The 16,880-nt window shown below is 41.2% G+C and overlaps 2 protein-coding genes across 2 annotated transcripts; one reads left to right on the forward strand and one right to left on the reverse strand.

The window, feature by feature from the left end:
- Positions 1 to 1,063: 1,063 nt before the first annotated feature.
- timm13 (translocase of inner mitochondrial membrane 13 homolog (yeast)) lies at positions 1,064 to 3,351 on the reverse strand. The gene is made up of 3 exons (XM_084308895.1): positions 3,123 to 3,351; positions 2,827 to 2,895; positions 1,064 to 2,652 (listed from the first exon to the last, which is right to left on the reverse strand). The coding sequence occupies exons 1-3, from the start codon at positions 3,240 to 3,242 to the stop codon at positions 2,554 to 2,556; spliced, it is 288 nt and encodes a 95-aa protein (XP_084165021.1). The 5' UTR covers positions 3,243 to 3,351; the 3' UTR covers positions 1,064 to 2,553.
- Positions 3,352 to 6,560: 3,209 nt separating this feature from the next.
- On the forward strand, positions 6,561 to 13,327 carry LOC311223671 (uncharacterized protein; the record flags this gene model as incomplete). The annotated part of the gene is made up of 3 exons (XM_084308443.1): positions 6,561 to 6,581; positions 6,754 to 6,917; positions 13,093 to 13,327. 3 exons carry the CDS (start codon positions 6,561 to 6,563, stop codon positions 13,325 to 13,327), a joined length of 420 nt encoding a protein of 139 aa, XP_084164569.1.
- Positions 13,328 to 16,880: the final 3,553 nt, after the last annotated feature.

A 16,880-nucleotide genomic window follows, 5' to 3' on the forward strand; every position in this document is an offset into this window, starting at 1 on the left:
CTACCGAATTACACCCTCATTCATTATTACATAAATGTGCTTTGAGTGCCACCTTCAGAAATATATGTTGTGTATGAAAGCAGTGGGCTATTTGGGAAGTTCAAAACAGACAGAATGGTACTCACTACCCCCCCCCCCCCTTCACTGACAGACTTGCACACATTTAAGAATGAATACTGGTACAAAAACACCCAACAATCAGTTGATTGACAGGATTTATTGATTCCTCGCGAAACATAGCGTCCCAGTCGCTCACCAGAACACTACTCCGACATCCTTCCCAAACACAGCAAGCCATGCTCACTCTCGCTTCCCTACACAAAAGTCAAGGGGATGAAAGAAGGATTCTAGTTCCAAGACATTTGACAAACCGTGCACTGCACACAAAGCCGCGGAGGGTTCAGTACCCCGTCTGCGGCAAGGCAGACCCTGTTAAAACAAGCCCACTATTGTGAAGGGTGGCAGATAGTGTGACAACTAGAAAACAGGTCAGACAAAACAGTTTTGTTCTCGAGGCGTACTCTGCTATAGGACTGTTTGGAGGATTCATGAATGCCGGGTTCACAGTTATGAAAACAAAAAGTTGTTCCTCGATTCCTCCAGGTGAATGAAAGCGGGTAACAGCGTGGGAAGAGAAGCCTTCAAAACCCCTTCAGGGACCACTGGTGTTTCTATGCCTCTTCATTTTTCATTTACCACCTACACACTTTCACTGTCGCACACACACCCTGTGATAAAGGAAAGGGAACCATACTGAAAGGAAAGGGAACCATACTGACACTGCTAACAGTTAAGAGATGTAGATATTCACCCCCTCCACCCTTTAAACCCTTGTCTTAATGTAAAACTATCTCCTGTCCCAATTGCACAGGCTCTGGAGCTCCACAGAATGATGACACAAGATACATTCAGGCAAGGTCTAATAGCGGTAGGCCAGGCACTGGAATAAAATGTCACTGTATATACACCACAAGTTGTAGTAAACAAAAGTGCAAAGGGCCAAGGTTGTGGTGCTGCCATGGACACGGTGGCCATTTTGCTCTTATGTTATACTCAGGTTGGGTTCCTTTCAGAGTTACTTGCTGCTTGCAGCTCAGGAACAAAAGAAACCTCGCACACTGCCCTCTTTACTGGCAATCAGAACATATGGACCTTCTTCAGGTTATCATATATCTGGACTGCAGACGAAGTGTGCAAGAGTTCTTTGTTCTACCGTTGTCAGCCCATGGTCTTGTCCTACGCACCTGTGGACCTACATGTTCCGTTTGATTGCGGCATTTTAAAAGCACAGGTCTCATCTAGTCCGTTTGTTCATTATTAGACTCTCTGGTTTTACCATCTTTTAAATATTTTTTTAATAAATCATTTATTACATAATAAAGAAACACACAATAGTAAATTAAACCAATCTTCAGAGTGACAGGAAAATGTCCACACAGCGTTATTCTTCTGGCTAGGATTCACAGGCTCTGCTGGCCCGTCTGTAGTACAGTCACAGAGACGGTGTTGGCGCGACAGTGCTGCCACACACGCCCATGACCGCTAGACCCTGCGTGGCATTGGGAGACACATGTTTTGAAATTTGGATGGACACTATTCCAAAGCCACCGCAATTTTTTGGCTCACCCATGCAGCAATCTCTGTGTTCGTCTAGGGCCGGTGTTCATAAGGATTAGCCCTGTGGTTGATTGCCTGTCATCTGTGTCTTGTTGTGGCTGTTTCAATTTGCATGATTAATAGTCTAGTTTTTCCACAGTATTGACTTTTGTGGCACAATACTACGACGAGTTTCTTTTACACAGAGGATGTCAGAAGACACAAATGGTAAATGGACTGCATAATATATATGGCGCTTTTATCCACAGAGGCAACCATGCAAGGTACCAACCTGCTCATTGGGAGCAGTTAGGGATGTCTTGCTCAAGGACACGTTGACACACGCTGCCGGGAGGAGCCGGAATCTAACCAGAAACCTTCAGATTATCAGACGACCGCTCTACCTCCTGAGCCACTGTTGCCCCAAAGTGCCAAAGTAAAAGCTTGGTGGGTTATCTACAGAATCTGATACACACCACTCTTGCTCTTTAAAAAAAATAAAAATAAAAAATGTTTACTTTGAATCCTGACCTCCACGCGTGCCCTAAAGTAGGAAGTGCACGTCACCAAGAAATATGGCACAGCCATTATCAGCTGAGAGTTGTGCCACACTAATGTATGTGTGGAAAAACCAAGACCATTTATCATGTAATTAAAACCACCACCACAAGATACACAAATTATTATCATTTACTAGCAAGGCAATCGACCATGGAGCTACCCCTTATGAACGCCACCCTGGACAACCACTGAAAATGCTGCACGGCTGAGGCAAAAAACCTCCTCAGTGGCCATCCAAATTTCAAAAACATGTTATATCCAAAGCCACACAGGGGCTTCACCCATGTGTAGTTTGTGGCATCAGCCGGAGCACCATGAGTCTCCTCATCATCATCATATTACGCTGTAATATGCAGGTGCACAAGCCTGAGGCGTGGAAGGGTGATGAGAGGATGTTCAGATGCGAGCTCTTTCCCTCTGTAGTCTGGAGTTGTAAGCACGGGACACTGTGTTCCAGGCGTCCATATACCGGTCCATGCACATGGCAATGCACTTCTGCAATGATAGGAGATGTGCTTTAATTGAAGGTAAAGAATAAAGTCTTGCAGAATTTCGTGGAACGTATCAATAACAACAAGGTTATATATGACAAGAGTAATATCCTTAGGTCTGTACTGCAATAGGCCTCTCTGGGATTATGATGACAAACAATGTGTTACATTTGCATACCTGTTCCGAGTTGTCCAACGAGCCTCCTGGTTTACCTATGCACTTCTTGAAGCATTTGTCTGTCATTCTCTGCAACATAACGAAGAGGTGTTTAAATTACACAATCAAATGTCTTCCCGGACAATCAAAAACATTGGAATGATGCAATTTGGGGTAAAGTAGCTCGAAAGTGAGCTTGCACGTTGTCAAAAGACTGGCTATTGATTTGTTCTATAACGGTACATTTTCATTATTACAAATAACTTGAGCGACGAGCTAACTTGCAATAGCAAGCCATTGATTAAACGTTAGCGTACCTGCAGGAGCTCCTGTGCGTTAGCCACCGCAATCTGGACTTTAACTTGTTCCATGATCGTCCCAGTATCCATTTTACCACCTGCCCCACCTCCTGAGAAGTCGGAACCAAACCCGTCCATTTCTATCTGCAGTGATAATGATAACCTTATACGTATTGGTCCTCTGTTCTGCACGTGTGTACCCGCTGCTGCTAACACGAAGAGGCGATTAGCTTGATGCCCTTGAGAGCGCCGGATGAATTCAAACGTCACATCCGTATTTTCCCTGGGAAGTGTAGTACCTCTAGATATATATAGAACACTAGATAGCTTAAGGCGGAGTCACCAGCGTCGCTGAACCGCCGCCATCTTGCCCCAGTCAGCCTTTCTGTTACGTTCTATGGTAGCTGTTGGAGGGTGAGTGATCTGCACAGACAAAAATACTCATAACTCGCTGAAATATTGACGGATTTACAAACGGTTTGGTTTATTACAAGCATTATTAACGTGGCTATGATTCAAGCGGTTTGTAAAAAGTTATTTTCATATGAAAGTCCATAGTTATAAGTATGCAGTATCATAACTACATCTTTGATGTTTATAGCAAACCAACCCGTTTGAAAATCGGTAAAGAATTGAGCAATCTATGGTTATTTAAATAGTACATGCACCATAGACATTAATGTTATCAGTAGCTGAGCTGCCTGGGGCAAGATGGCCGCCCTACAACGACGTCGCTCTCCATTGGCCGGCAGGCGTGAATACTTTGGGCAGCCGAAGAGTGCTTCCGCATTGCCGCGATTGGCCAGCGCCCTCCTTCGTGAATACCAGCTCTACGCTCGTTTACCCTACGCTGCACATGCGCATGAGGCTCGCCCCAGGTGCTTGTTTGCGTGCTACGCCTCGCATGCGCATGAGGCTCCCCCAGGTTAATACGCCCATATCTATGAATACGCCGCCCCGGTTAATCACAGAACACACCAACACGCCATATATTAGCAACGCTGGTAATCGCCCTGGTTAATCACAGAACACGCCATATTAGCAACGCTGCATCAGATAATACCTAATACGGTATATATACCTGCATATATACAATATACTCCAAACGTAGAAATAATGCGTGGAGAGCGGAGAGCGAGCCTCGCACACACGCACTTTGAAATGGGTATCACAGTAGTACGCCCTACTGTAGAACATAGCATGACATCTGATTTATTAATGCCAATACTAGGGACAAACGCAATTGGCACAAGTGTTTTTACATCTGTCAACTTAGCTCACCTCGTTCGTCTCACTTGGTTCAAGTTTTTTTTTTTTCGTTTAATTAATTTATCCACTCTGGTTGGATGGTGTGTATGTATATGTATGTATTGTGCTGTATAATGACAATACATTTTAATCGAATCTCATTTTGAATAATCTCATTTTGAAATCGCTACGCTGCCTATGGACACGACAGTGGCGCGTCAGACAGCTTCGAATGTATTGTCATTATACAGCAAAACCTATTAATATTACCTATGTGTTGGCGGAATCGCGTCAATGTAGTGACGACAAAACCTATTAATATTACCTATGTGTTGGCGGAATCGCGTCAATGTAGTGACGACAAAACCTATTAATATTACCTATGTGTTGATAGGAATCACGTCAATGTAGTGACAAATGCATAATTTACACTTGTGCCAATTGCGTGCATTTGTCTAAGTATTATTATTCTAAGTATTGCTATTATTATTATGCAAAACCTATTAATATTACATATGTGTTGGCGGAATCGAGTCAATGTAGTGACAACAAAACCTATTAACCTATGTGTTAATGGGAATCGCGTCAATGTAGTGACAAAAACCTATTAAAACGCACCTATTAACCTATGTGTTGATGGGAATCGGATGCGCATGCGCGCGTTATCGGCGTAGGGCGAAACGGGCGTAGGCGGGCGTCGGCCAATCAGGGCAACGCGGAAGCACTCTTCGGCTGCCCAAAGTATTCACGCGGCCGGCAGCGCGGGTAAGCTATCTAGTGTTCTATATGCCTCTAACAACAACATAGCCTCTAACAATTACACAACGCAGAGGAGTGGATGGAGAGCCAAACAGACGAAGACGTGATACTGGCCAGATTGATCAGAATCTAACAACACGCACACACTCACTTTAAACAAACAACACACTGCAGCACCCACTCTCCACACTTTAGAACACCTAAACACACTTTATATTGATTGGTAAAGGATTTGCACTACAACCCATACCTCATTACACCTTACTGTAAATTGTACCTAAATTGTACCTCATCCCATTTCTGCTTTGCACTATATAGTATATTGCATAGTATATTGTATGGTAACTCAGTTACTTCTATTCTGCATTGAACATTGTACATATGTATATACTGAACACTGTGTCTACGTACGTGACTTCTATTTTTTACTTCTATTTTTTACATGCTATACTATTTTATTTCATACTTATCTTTTTTGTCTAGCACAGTCTCTGGAGCGTAACAGAAAGAAGCATTTTGTATAAAAGTATTCTGTACTTCTGTGTGACAACTATTAAAGAAACTTGAAACTTGAAACTATGTTTGTCCGAGGAAAGCAAAGCAAAAGCAATTGTGATTGGATGATCAAGAAAAGGACTTGAGATAGGCTAATTATCCCTTGTGCCATATACTATGGTGAGTGCACTCGTAGGTAAAAGGTGGGTGAGCGGTGCGGATGATGGACATGTTGTCAGGTGGGCACTTCCCCGTCGTAGAGGTTTCATTGAGTTAGACCCACGACACCTCAAGGAAAGCTCCAGTGTCTTGGAACCACCCTCCTCTAGACCCTGCACTGCAGCATCTCTGTCTTCAACAAGAACCACTTCAACATCTACATGTCAACAAATACAGCACAAATACAACTACATCCAAGTGCAGCTTTGTGAAGGCCTATACTCAGTATCAACACTGGGTGGCGCTGTTACACAATGTGATGAGTAGTACATACTATGATGCCATGACATTGCTTTGGATCCAGACCTTGAAAAGCTATGGCTAAAGTCAAAAATCCTCTGTATTGAGTCATTCGGTAATCAGATCAACGGTTTGTAGGTAATTCTGCCATGATCGTGTGATGTCTGTATAGATTCTAACATGGAGCACCGTATTTACACTAAAGATGATCAGCCACAAAAGAGACCCTGGAGCCAAAGTGACTAATCTTTAACTGGACAGTATGTTGATGTTAAATCTCCGTGGCAACGTTGAGGAAGTTTAGTTTAGTAGCATAAGGGAACAGCTCAGAGTAATAGGTGAGTGAGTAATATATCTTTGTTAGCTCTCAAACATTATGAAATACATGTAAAGCAATAATGGATACACTTATATATAAAGATAGCATTTTATTCATTTGATTTTGTACAGACAATTCAACAAAACTGACCAGAGGTGTGTGTGGTGTTTGAGATCATGTCCAGCCAAGCACAAGAGGTATACAATTGTGTGTGTGTGTGTGTGTGTGTGTGTGTGAGAGTGTACTATTTACTATTTCAGAGACAACATCAAAAGCACACCACATCAAAACATATCCACTGGTATCTTCTTCAAATCACTAAGCACAAAGAATGTTTTTGCTAAATGTGCACATGATTTTCCTGTATAGGATGCTGTAATTAACCTTAAGACAGTGCAGGAGCTGTCCAGGCAGATTGGCTTTGAGTGGACAGTCCTTGCCTATGAACTGGGCTTCACCAGGAATGAGGTGCGACAGTTCCAAATCAAATCCACTGAGAAGAGAGTCCAGGCCAGGAACATGTTGGAGAGCTGGTATAATAGATGCTTGTTTTGTGTGTGTGTGTGTGTGTGTGTGTGTGTGTGTGTGTGTGTGTGTGTGTGTGTGTGTGTGTGGGTGTGTAGGTGTGTGGGTGTGTAGGTGTGTAGATGTGCGTGTAGGTGTGTGCATGTGGGTGTGTCATTTAACCTTGGGTCGCATTGTAAGGGGAAAATGGCTGACCTGATAAAAGCGACAGGGCAATTTCTTTGGTTCACCATTTCACTACCACACTACAAAGGGTTACAATATAAGATACAAGATACAAGATACTTTAATGCCACACAACAATGGTTGGTGGTAATTGTTTTCGGTACAGATGTTAAACACTGGTTACATCAAACATGAAACAGACATCAAACCAGGGGCGGATTTAGGATTTTAACTTCGACACCACAACCTTTAACTTATACCACCACCTTAAAGCAGACAAAAGGCACTTAAATTCACACCCTTTAATTAATGAAGCAAACTATAATAATTTATAATAATAATAATAATAATAATAATAATAATAATAATAATAATAATAATAATAATAATAATAATAATAATAATAATAATAATAATAATAATAATAATAATAACAATAATACACTGTGTTTGTATAGCACCTTTCATACAAGAATTGCAGCTCAAAGTGCTTCACAGCAGTACAAAAAGACAGGCATAAAATGAGCACAACATTGGCAGATCAAGAGCAATGCATAAAGTGCAGACATAAAGCATAAAATAGATAGCAGTAAAATAGACAAAGTCAAGGTAAGACATAGAACATTAAATCACATCGTTTTTCATATTAGGATCTAAGATCTAGGGTTAACTCGCCGAACGTTGAGCGCCAGGACCCCCGAAAACCAGAGTATAGTCAGGTTTTCATCGTTGTTTCTTTTATTCGATATTTCCATTCATAAAGACATGCTGGCAGCCTGTGTTATCACTGGGGATGGGTCTGAGATCTCAAAAGTCCAATACCGCCGCCTAACACCTTGCGGCCGCTATTGCACTCCATTTGAAACGATGTGGCTTGGTTTCTGTCATTTTGGAAATGACACCAGACCACCCTGAAACTACACTCATATTCACGACGGTATAAAACGGAAATGTATGGATGGAAAAATGATCAGTTTTTTGCATCTTGACCGGAAGAAACTCAATGACAATCGACTATATTATTAGATCCATAGCTATAATATATAATATAGCTTTAGGCCTGCAAACACAGCCACGTATCCCCATGTTAAAAGGCGCTGGCCTTTCAACAGTAACAGTAAACAGCGCCATCTGGCGCTGAAAGTGTTAATATGCGTCTTTGTTTACGGTTTGATTATCACTGATACAAAGTAAAATAGTGCAGTGCAATAAAATAGTTAGTAAAATAGAATAAAATAATGCAATAGTGCATTGCAATAAAATAGTTATCATCGTATTCTTTCGGGAGGCCGGTAAGGAGTGCATTACAGTAGTCGAGTCGGCTTGAGATAAAGGCATGGATCTGGTTTTCAGCGTCCTTTTGATTTATAAATGGCCGTACTTTAGCTATGTTTCTAAGGTGGAAGAATTATGTTTTTGTCAACTTGTTGATTGTGATTTAAAGCTTAGGTCTGAGTCTACCATAACACCAAGACTTAACTCACTCAAATACAGTTAGCAGCTGGATAGACTACAGATGAAAATGTGCTTCTGCTAAATCTGGTGCAAACATATTTTCATGTAACAATGATTAATTGTCAAAAAAAAAGAAAAAAAATTATGATATTTTCTTTTTTTCTTTTTTTAATAGATTCAGGGCTTTTCAGAAAACATTCAGGGCTTGAGCCCAAGTAGCCACCCCCTAGCCCCGCCCCTGCATCAAACATCAAAAATGTCAAAAACGCCCCCCCCCCCCCTCCCACTCCCACAATAAATACATATATACATAAATACATATAGGACAGTCACGGTAACAGTGTCAGTCAGTGACAGATGCTTGCCCGTCTGTGCAAAGGGGGGCGGGCCAGGGTGTTCAGTGTTTGATTTTGATTTGATTTGATTTGAAGTCTTTATTTCGAACATGCAATGAATACAACAAACAATAACAAAAAGCAAAACAACTCAATCTGCATGTTCAAAAAGGAGTAGGAAGAAGTATACACTTATTTAATCCTACCCCTTTTCCACTACGCAAATGAGTGTACTATTTTAAACATAAAAAAGAAAAGAAAAAAAAATATATATATATGCAAAACAAAAAACAAAAACTATATATGTATAAAATAAAATAAAATAGAAAACAAAATAAAAATGTAAATACCCGTGAATATCAAGTCCCTTCCTCATCCCTGTACCTTGTGAACATAATTTCCGTATACATCAGTTTGAATTGTCTCATGTTTGGACATTGCTTTAGCACCACATTTAGACTGTTCCACAGTTTCACTCCACATATCGAGATGCAGTGTTTTTCTCATGGTAGTGCGTACGTTTAGCACCTTTAAATTGTGTTCTCCCCTCAGATTATAACCCCCCTCCCTATCAAAGAACTGCTGTGGGGAAAAAACTGTTTGTGAAGCGTGTGTGTCTGGTTAGGATGGACCTGTAGCGACCTGAGGGCATGTGCTGGAATAAGTGGTGTGCTGGGTGAGAGGGGTCGTTGACTATTTTAACAGAGCGGGTGACTGTGCGTGAGGTGTAGATGGAGTCCAGAGAGGGGAGGGGACAGCCAATTATTTTGGAGGCTGTCTTGATGATGCGTTGGAGTTTGTGTTTGGTGTGTTTGTCAGTGGAACCGTACCAGACTGTGATGGATGAGGTAAGGATACTTTGAATTATGGCAGTGTAAAATTGGACCAGCAGGTGTTGTTGGACTCTGTACTTCCTCAGTTGTCTGAGGAAGTACAGGCGCTGCTGGGCCTTTTTGATGATGGCAGTGGTGTTAATGTCCCATTTGAGTTTATTGCTGATGTGGGTGCCGAGGAACTTGAATGAATCAGTTTGGGTTATGGGTTGGTCTGCGATGGTTATTGGGAGTATGGGTCTTTTTTTTTAAGTCCGAAGTCTAGGGCAATTTCCATGGTTTTGGAGGTGTTACTGTTGAGCAGGAGGTTGTTGGATGCGCACCACCTCACTGCTCTGTCCACCTCCTGCCGGTAAATGGACTCGTTGTTGTTGGAGATGAGGCCCAGGATGGTGGTGTCGTCGGCGTACTTGAAGGCCTTGACTGAGCTGTCCAGGGGGGTGAACTGGTTGGTGTGAGGGAGAAGAGCCAAGGGGAAAGGACGCAGCCCTTTAGGGTAGGGTTAACGCTTTTACTACCACACTACAAAGGGTTAACGCTTTCACTACCACACTACAAAACTCATGTACATATACCGATATGCCCTACTTTGATTACTTGTATTATTGCACAATGTCATTCTATTGGATTCTTATTATATTATTATTATTGTATTATGCACAATCGTTGCGGGCAAGACCCCCCGCATTTCATTGTATACTTGTATGCCGTGACAAATAAAACTCTTGACTTGACTACAAAGTGTTAAAGCTTTCACTACAACATTACAGAAGGTTAACCCTTTCACTACCACACTACAGAAGGTTAACCCTTTCACTACCACCCTACAAAGTGTTAACGCTTTCACTACCACACTACAGAAGGTTAACCCTTTCACTACTACACTACAAAGTGTTAACGCTTTCACTACCACACTACAGAAGGTTAACCCTTTCACTACCACACTACAAAGTGTTAACCCTTTCACTACCACACTAAAAAAAGTATTTATTTATTTAACCAGCAGGTCAATTAATAAGAACAAATTCTTATTTACAATGACCGCCTGGCGAGAGGACAAAAGGTCCCCTCGAAAACGCACTGACTACCATTAACCCGGTTAACCGTCTGTAGTAAGTTCATGAAGTTCATGAAGACCTTAGTGTTCTTAGCTGACTCCAGATTAGCACTCCACCATCTACATACAATACACTTAGCCCAAAACGTGTTTGAATGAATTTATTTTAGACATGTTAAAATACACACAGGATTTAAACCCCAATTGGGCCACAACCATCACATGCATTACATTGTTTGAGGAATTATCACACAATAAAGTCAGAGACTTTACTTCCATTGTGGTCCTCATATGTCACAGCAATAGTTGGCACATGTAGGTCTCAGCAAGGTGCAAAAAACACATTAAAACAAGAATTCTTCCCAATAAACACTTAAGATAGCTCTTATACATTTAGAAAAATACATACAATTCTTACACTACAATATAGAACAACATGTATACAAAATAAACTGCTTCAGTTTATAATTGTCGAGCGGCTAGGCAACCATCCCTTCACTGCTCTTTTAAAATGCCTAATCGTGACAATTTATTTTATATGAGATGGTAGCTGGTTCCATGTGTGTATTGAGCCGTATACTGTATTGTACCCATTCTGCAATCTGTTAAATAAAGTTTTCATTCATTCATTCCATTGTATAGCTGCTGAATACTGAAAGGTATTTTCCCCAGCCTCACTCTTAATCCTACAGGGGACAATATCCGTTCCACTTGCTCTGGTGGCATAGCCACGAGTCTCCCTGACGAGTTTAAAATAATCTTTTAAATACTTCGGAACGGAACTATTCATTATTCTATGGGTAATACTCAGCTTCAAATAATTGATTCTGTCTTCAACTGACAACCATTTGAGTTCTGTGAACTGGGAGAGGCCAACAGGCGCTAAAAACAAAATTACAAACATCTCAAAACAAACTGGTCAGACTACTGCTTGACCTTACTCCTAGAACCCACCTCACCCCTGCCCACTTTGACAAACTAGGATGGCTTAGAGTAGACGACAGAGTACAGCAACTTGCAATGGGCCTGGTCTACAAGATACACTACACGACCAAGGTACCCATGTACATGTCAAAATACTTCCCAAAGGTCAGTGAATACCACGATCACAACACCAGAGGGAGCTCCACAAATCATGTTAAACCCAGATTCGGCTCAAACAAGGGACTAAACACGTTTCGCAATTATGCCACATCAATGTGGAACGCCCTACCCAAAGCTGTAAAGGAATGTGAATCACTACCCACTTTCAAAAACACTCTCAAAGAACACCTACGGGAGACTGCAATTCGAAACTGGCCCCTGTAAATGTCCTAACCCAACCCAATGTACAGTAAATGACCAAGTATGGTTTTGTCAATATTCCAGTGTACAGTTTTGCTTGTACAGTTGTACAGTGCCCCCACCCCACCCACCCAACCACCTCCAATGTACAGTCCCCCCCACCTACCCTCCAATGTACAGTTTCTACGTCAAATGTATATACTCTCTTTTCTGGACTCTTTTTGTATCACAAACAGTACTGTATTTGCAAATCTGATATATCATAAATGTATAGATGTAGCAGTACTGTCTATCTGTATGTCGTGTATGTCATATATGTTATGATGAATTGAAAATGGGGGATCCCTGATGTAAACAAGACGAAAGTCTTTCTCTGGTCTGCATCCCCTTAACAATTGTATGTATTGAGCTGTACTTTACTGTACCCATTCTGCAATCTGTTAATAAAGTTTTCAATCGGGGAGCTCAGGTAGCTCACCGCATATCTCGGCGCTATTTCTGCGTCGGGGAAAACCGTGTTGCGTCACGGATCTGGTGGACTCCGAGTTCGATTCCCGGACCCGCCGTCATTTGCCAGAATGTCTTCCCCTGATCTATATCCCGTTTCACCCTGTATCTGTCGGTCATGCTTGACCAGAAAAGCGATAAACGCTAAAAAATTAAGTTTAAAAAAAAAACAGTCCTAATCACTTTATTCTGGGATGTCTGTAGTTTTGTTTTGATGTACTTAGGGGTGGTGTACCACGCTGTACTTGCATAGTCATAGTGGGGTTGAATTAGTGTCATAGCCAGCAATTTCAAGGTTTTAATATCTAAACATTTTGCCTTTCTGGACAGAAATTGAATTTTGGCTATAACTTTTAACCCCATCTTCTCCCCTGTGAGAGACTGATCCATTTCACACAGTTTTTAGTGTGTTTGTATGTCATTCTTTTCTCTCTCCCCTTTGTCTCTCACCTCGCTCTCTCTCTCTCTCTCTCTCTCTCTCTCTCTCTCTCTCTCTCTCTCTCTCTCTCTCTCTCTGTCTCTCTCTCACGCATGTCTCTGTCCACAGGTATGAGAGGTCATGGGACAAGCCCAATAAGACCAAGCTGCTCCAAGACGGCCTGGAACGCACAGGCAGGCGTGACCTGGCCGAGAGGCTGCGCTGCTTGCACTGGGGCCACCAGAAGTTGAGCCGGAGGGTGGAGCTGCCCTCTGCCTTCCCCTACCTCATCACTGTACAGAAGACCATCTACAACCAGGACGGCCTTCGCAGGATCAACGACCTGAACCGCAGATACACCTGACCGGAGGCTGGGAGAGAGAAGACAATACACATGCAAAGAGCCACAGTACTGTATACAAGCCTACACTTAGGGCTGGGCAAGATATCCATATTCATCATTTATCATTGATTGTTGTCGGTACACTATTTTGTTGACTACATTAATATTACACGTCCCATTACTGTGCTGTCCAATATGATGACCATCAATTGGATTATTTAATTTGAATTAAATTGTAGAAATACATATATATATTTTTTTAAGTTGGTCATCTGGCTCAACTTGCTCCCAGTTTGGGGGTAAGTTGATCCTAGTCAAATAATCAGTTGAGACATACTGACCAATGGACCTTTTTACTAAATTAGTAATTACTAGTAATTACTAGACATAACGTTGCTTCAACTTGCTTCAACAACTGATTTATTACACCTTTATAAATATTTAAATCATTTGTTGAGGATTTTGCAGCCCCTGATAGCACCAATGATTGATTGATTATTTTATTTTTGTGTCATGCACACAAAACTTTGTGTCATGCACACAAAGTTTGGACACAAAAATACTGTTGCAGTGTTGGATTACTTCATTACATTTAATTTCATTACATAATTACAGATTATTATACAACTCAATAAACAATAAAATCTCTTCCTGAAGCACAACTCAAGTTTTTCATATTCATCTTGCTCAAGAAAATCAACATAAATGGAGGACATTTTACTAAAAGTACTTCCCATACGTCCTTGTAAACAGGACAGTAAAACAATAAATTAACCTCATTCTCAATTTCTCCTACTGTAGCTCACACACCAAACAAAGTCTGTCCTCCTCTGGAGTGGCACTACACCTGGCAGTCTCTAGGGCTAGTGGTAATGTCCCTGACTGAATCTGTGCACATGGGATCTTTGTCCATTGTTTAAATTATACTTTACATAAGGTTCTGCACTACAAGTTTACAAGTTTCTTTAATAGTTGTCATACAGAAGTACAGAATACTTTTATACAAAATGCTTCTTACTGTTACGCTCAGACTGTGCAAGACAAGATAAGTATGAAATAAAATAACATAGTATAGCATGTGAATTAGAAGTAAAAAAAAATGAGGTCACAGTGTTCAGTATAGACATATGTACAATGTTCGATGCAGAATAGACGTAACTGAGTTACCATATAATATACAATACTATGCAGTGTACTAATATACAATACTATATAGTGCAAGGCAGAAATGGGATGAGGTGCAATTTAGGTACAATTTACAGTAGGTGTACGAGTTGTAGTGCAAATCCTTTATCAATAAATATAAAGTGTGTTTGTGTGATCTAAAGTGTGGAGAGTGGGTGCTGCAGTGTGTTGTTTGTTTAAGTGAGTGTGTGCGTGTGGGTGTGTGTGCTGTGTGCATTTGATGGTTGTTGCATAGTGTTTATTGTTCGTTTAGCAGCCTGATGGCCTGGGGATAGAAGCTTCTTCTGAGTCTTTCTGTGCTCGCCTTAAGACTCCGGTATCGCTTGCCTGACCGCAGCAGTTCAAAGAGGCAGTTGTTCGGGTGGCTGGAGTCCTTGATGATTCTCTTAGCCTTCCCCCTGCACCGCTTGTTGTAAATGTTCTGGAGGGTGGGAAGCCCCCCTCCAATTGTGCGTTCGGCTGAACGTGTCACTCTTTGTAGTCTGCTACGGTCTTGTGCAGTGCTATTCCCAAACCAGGAGGTGATGTTGCCAGTCAGGATGCTCTCTATTGTACATGAGTAGAAGTTCCTAAGGATCTTCTGACTGACTTGGAACTTCCTTAGGCGCCTGAGGAAGTAGAGGCGTTGTCGTGCCTTCTTCACAACACTGTCAATGTGTGTGGTCCATGTCAAGTCCTCGGATATGTGGGCTCCGAGGTACTTGAAACTGTTCACTCTCTCAACCGGTGCCCCGTCGATGCTGAGGGGGCTGTAGTCCTTGACCCCCGACCTCCTGAAGTCCACAATCATCTCTTTTGTTTTGCTGACGTTCAGGGAGAGGCAGTTCTCCTGACACCACTGTGACAGATTATCTACCTCTTCCAGGTAGGCCCTCTCGTCGTTGGCAGAGATCAGGCCCACCACTACTGTGTCATCAGCAAATTTGATGATTGTGTTGTTGTTCCGCTGTGCCACGCAGTCATGTGTGTACAGGGAGTAGAGGAGGGGGCTCAGAACACAGCCCTGGGGGGCCCCTATGTTGAGCGTGATGGATGAGGAGGTGCAGTTGCCTGCTCTTACCACCTGGGGTCTGCCCGTCAGGAAGTCCAAGACCCACTGGCAGAGGTCACTATAACTATCTTTTATGAGACAGTAATATGTTCGTATTTTTTGTTTATACCTTTGTAAATAACATGAAAGCCATAAAACGACTTATTAAACACTGAAGATAACCTTTTGTTATAACATCTAAGAAGTCATTCAACCAGTCTATTGTTTATTGTTTAAAAGGATCCCCATTATTATTATTATTATTATTATTATTATTATTATTATTATTATTATTATTATTATTATTATTATTATTATTATTATTATTATTATTATTATTATTCCTGGGGTCCACACAGAAAGACAACACAAAACAATACATGAGATACATATGACAATCACAATTCACATTAACAATGATAATCTAAAAACAGTAAAACATTGTAGACATCTTTATAAACATCAGAATATTTTCAGAAAAGGTTACATTCATGGGTAGACATGAATATTTTCAGAAAAGGTTATTACATTCATGAGTAAATATTTCATTATTACATTCCTACAGTAGGTATTTCCACTCCCAAACAGTATTTGCTCACATATTTAAGTAGTGCATTCTTAGGTGGTATTTGAAAGACACTTTGCTATTCAATTTACTTATGTTCAGTGGGCAGTGATTCCAATGATTGATGGCACGATAAACAACCGTCCTCTGTTTTGGACGTGGTAACATAATCTGTCCATCATCGGCTGACCTAGTCTATGCCTTATTATTATTATTTTCTTTTTCTTCGTGTGCTTCATAAAAATTCCCCAGTAAAATATATATATACTGTGTGTTACTTCATTTTATACAACGTTAAATCACATTTACATTAGATTACATAGAGACATGCGCACTCACTGCACTTGTGTATTTGACCTTAATCCTCAGCTAAATCTATTAGACCTCTGACGGTATTGTACATTTAATTTGATACTACTTCCCCTTATCGTTTTAGAGAATTAGTAGAAGAAAGCAGCTGGGATATAGATTATATAGGTTCCTATAAATATTGAAAGTATGCCCGCAATCATAATTGTGTTGAGCCAATGCAAACCTATGTTTTCATGTTTGCTCTAGTTATTCCGATACTGTAGTCTGGTTAAATTAATATATAACCCACCTATAGGAGGAGAAGGCCTCGCATGGATCGCGGTCAACCAGACGTAATTGTCTCCCGTTCGAAGGCAACCTATCAGAGCCATCAGACCATAGATATCTATATATATCTATGCATCAGACCACTGCACTTCCGCGTTACTACCTGGCGTTCAATCGCCATGCTCTAAGACAAACTCTAACCTTAACCAACTTCG

The sequence above is a fragment of the Notolepis coatsorum genome (genome assembly GCF_963971535.1).
Source record: "Notolepis coatsorum genome assembly, chromosome: 2".
In the NCBI taxonomy this organism is placed as follows: Eukaryota; Metazoa; Chordata; class Actinopteri; order Aulopiformes; family Paralepididae; genus Notolepis; species Notolepis coatsorum.

Coding starts and splice junctions, on each gene's coding strand:
- timm13 (XM_084308895.1), bottom strand. CDS start 3,242: ATGGACGGGTTTGGTTCCGACTTCTCAGGAGGTGGGGCAGGTGGTAAA. Junction 2,896..3,122: donor ACGCACAGGAGCTCCTGCAG/GTACGCTAACGT, acceptor GTTATGTTGCAG/AGAATGACAGACAAATGCTT. Junction 2,653..2,826: donor CGTTGGACAACTCGGAACAG/GTATGCAAATGT, acceptor CTATCATTGCAG/AAGTGCATTGCCATGTGCAT.